This window comes from Penaeus monodon, chromosome 23 (assembly GCF_015228065.2).
Source record: "Penaeus monodon isolate SGIC_2016 chromosome 23, NSTDA_Pmon_1, whole genome shotgun sequence".
NCBI lineage: Eukaryota > Metazoa > Arthropoda > Malacostraca > Decapoda > Penaeidae > Penaeus > Penaeus monodon.
Window position 1 is genome coordinate 6,681,672 of NC_051408.1, and position 1,965 is coordinate 6,683,636.

Genomic DNA, 1,965 nt, shown 5'->3' on the forward strand with positions numbered 1-1,965 from the left:
CTCCCAAGCCAAGCACCCGAGTCTCCACGCCCAAGGACGAGCTCGAGGACGACAAGGCAAGCGTTGGCGCCGAGTCCGTTCCTAGCTCCGAGGAGGCCGGCGACGGGAAGTCCGACACCGAGAGCGTCCGAAAGAAGACCCCCTCACCCGTTCTCACCGGGAAGCTGGGCCGCCTGAGCCCCACCGGCAGCGAGTCCACGCCCGTGCTCGAGTCCGCCAGCTGCGCCTCCATCACCGACCTGGCCAGCGCGACCGAGTCCATGCGCGACTCCGACACCGACAACCACTCGGACGCGCACAACGTGACGGCCAACCTGTCGGACCTGGACAACGACCTGCACGAGACGCAGCCCAAGGTGCGCGCCCCGCCCCAGTACGCCGTCGGGGCGCTGCCCATCGTCATAGAGAAGCCCACCTTCGGCTGGCAGTCCATGGTCGGCCTCGACACCGCGAAAGACGCCCTCAAGAACCTGTTCCTGAGCGAGTCGTTCCCCGAGGTGTTCGAGGGCACGCAGGGCACGTGCAAGGGCGTGCTGCTGTTCGGGCCGTCGGGCTCTGGCAAGACGTGTCTCGCACGGGCGCTCGCCAAGGAGACCAACGACGCCATTCTGATCGGCATCTCCACCGCGTACCTGGCGTCGCAGGCGCCCCTGGAGGCCCCGAAGATCGTGCGGTACCTGTTCGACCACGCGCGCATGCACACGCCCGCAGTCATCCTGTTCGACGAGGTGGACGCGCTCTGCTACGACAGGTCTAGCCAGACCGCTCTCCGGGCGAAGGCCGAGCTTCTGGCCCAAATTAGAGGTAGGTCTTGCCCCTTGTTCAGTGTTTCTCTGAAAGACGTCCATCAAACGTGACCTGTGTCTGAGACTGCGAGCCCCGTCTAACCTCCCTTCCCCTTCTTCCTCAGGCTTGACGACGCTGAACCCGCCTTACCCGGCTGGCATCGACCCGTCCACCTTCAACGACGGCCTCATGGTCCTGGGCACCACCAACCAGCCGTGGCTCCTGGAGGAAGACCTCAGAAGGATCTTCACTTACAACATCCACGTCAAACTCCCCAACGAGAAGGCGAGGGAGGAGCTCCTAAGAATGTTCCTGCAGAATCTTCCACATAATATTAACGACGACCAGTTCAAGTGCCTTGTAGCGAAAAGCGAAGGGTGAGTGATTTAATATATACCTCATTTGCTTTACCTATCAATTTACGGATTTGGTTATTGATTTTGGCATATGAAGAGATCGCTATCAATAATAAAAGTACCAAACAATTATCACAATTATTATTATCACACGACTTCAAGAGAACTAATATTGACTCTTCTCCCCCCCCCCCCTCTCAGGTATTCGGCGGCCGACATTAACACTGTGATCAGACAAGTAGCGCATATGCCTCCCAGTGAACCAAACAAATACATACAAAACACACATCGGGTCATCACCTATGTAAGTATTCCTTTCGAAGAGTTTTTGATTATTCTTTTGATTATTCTTTTGACTTTCTTGTTTTTCATGATATAATAGAAGTTGTGGCTGTCCTTTTGATTAATTCTTTTTCTTTTTCTTTTCTCCCCCAATCAGGATGATCTGGCAACTGTGATGACTGATTACAGATGTAGATTTACAGAGGAAGTGTCTGTGAAGTACCAGAGGTATATCAAAGCCGCAACGCACAGATCAGGTAAGCTATTTTACGCCTCATTTTATTGTTGTTAAAATACCTCTTTTTTTTTGGGGGGGTATAAATTCGTTAATTTTATTCTAGTTGGACAAGTAGTGATCATAGTAGATACAAAAAAAAGTAAGGGAATGTGATAGGGAGTTTTTTTTTTTTTTACTCCTTTCGCTGTTCAAAAGGTCAGAGTAATTTGGTTGAAGGAAAATAATGTTATTGTACTCCTTTTTAAAAAAGGAGAATAAGAATAATAAGGTTTTTCCCGGGTAATTTTCGTTAGTTTCATTTAT

The 1,965-nt window shown here is 51.6% G+C and overlaps 1 protein-coding gene across 1 annotated transcript in view; it reads left to right on the top strand.

The window, feature by feature from the left end:
* Window positions 1-1,965, top strand: part of LOC119587746 (fidgetin-like) — a gene marked incomplete in the record, with an annotated part of 25,220 nt that overhangs the window by 22,202 nt on the left and 1,053 nt on the right. The window contains 4 exon segments of the mRNA XM_037936432.1: window positions 1-804; window positions 911-1,163; window positions 1,344-1,446; window positions 1,582-1,681. Coding sequence (XP_037792360.1) covers window positions 1-804; window positions 911-1,163; window positions 1,344-1,446; window positions 1,582-1,681 — 1,260 coding nt within the window.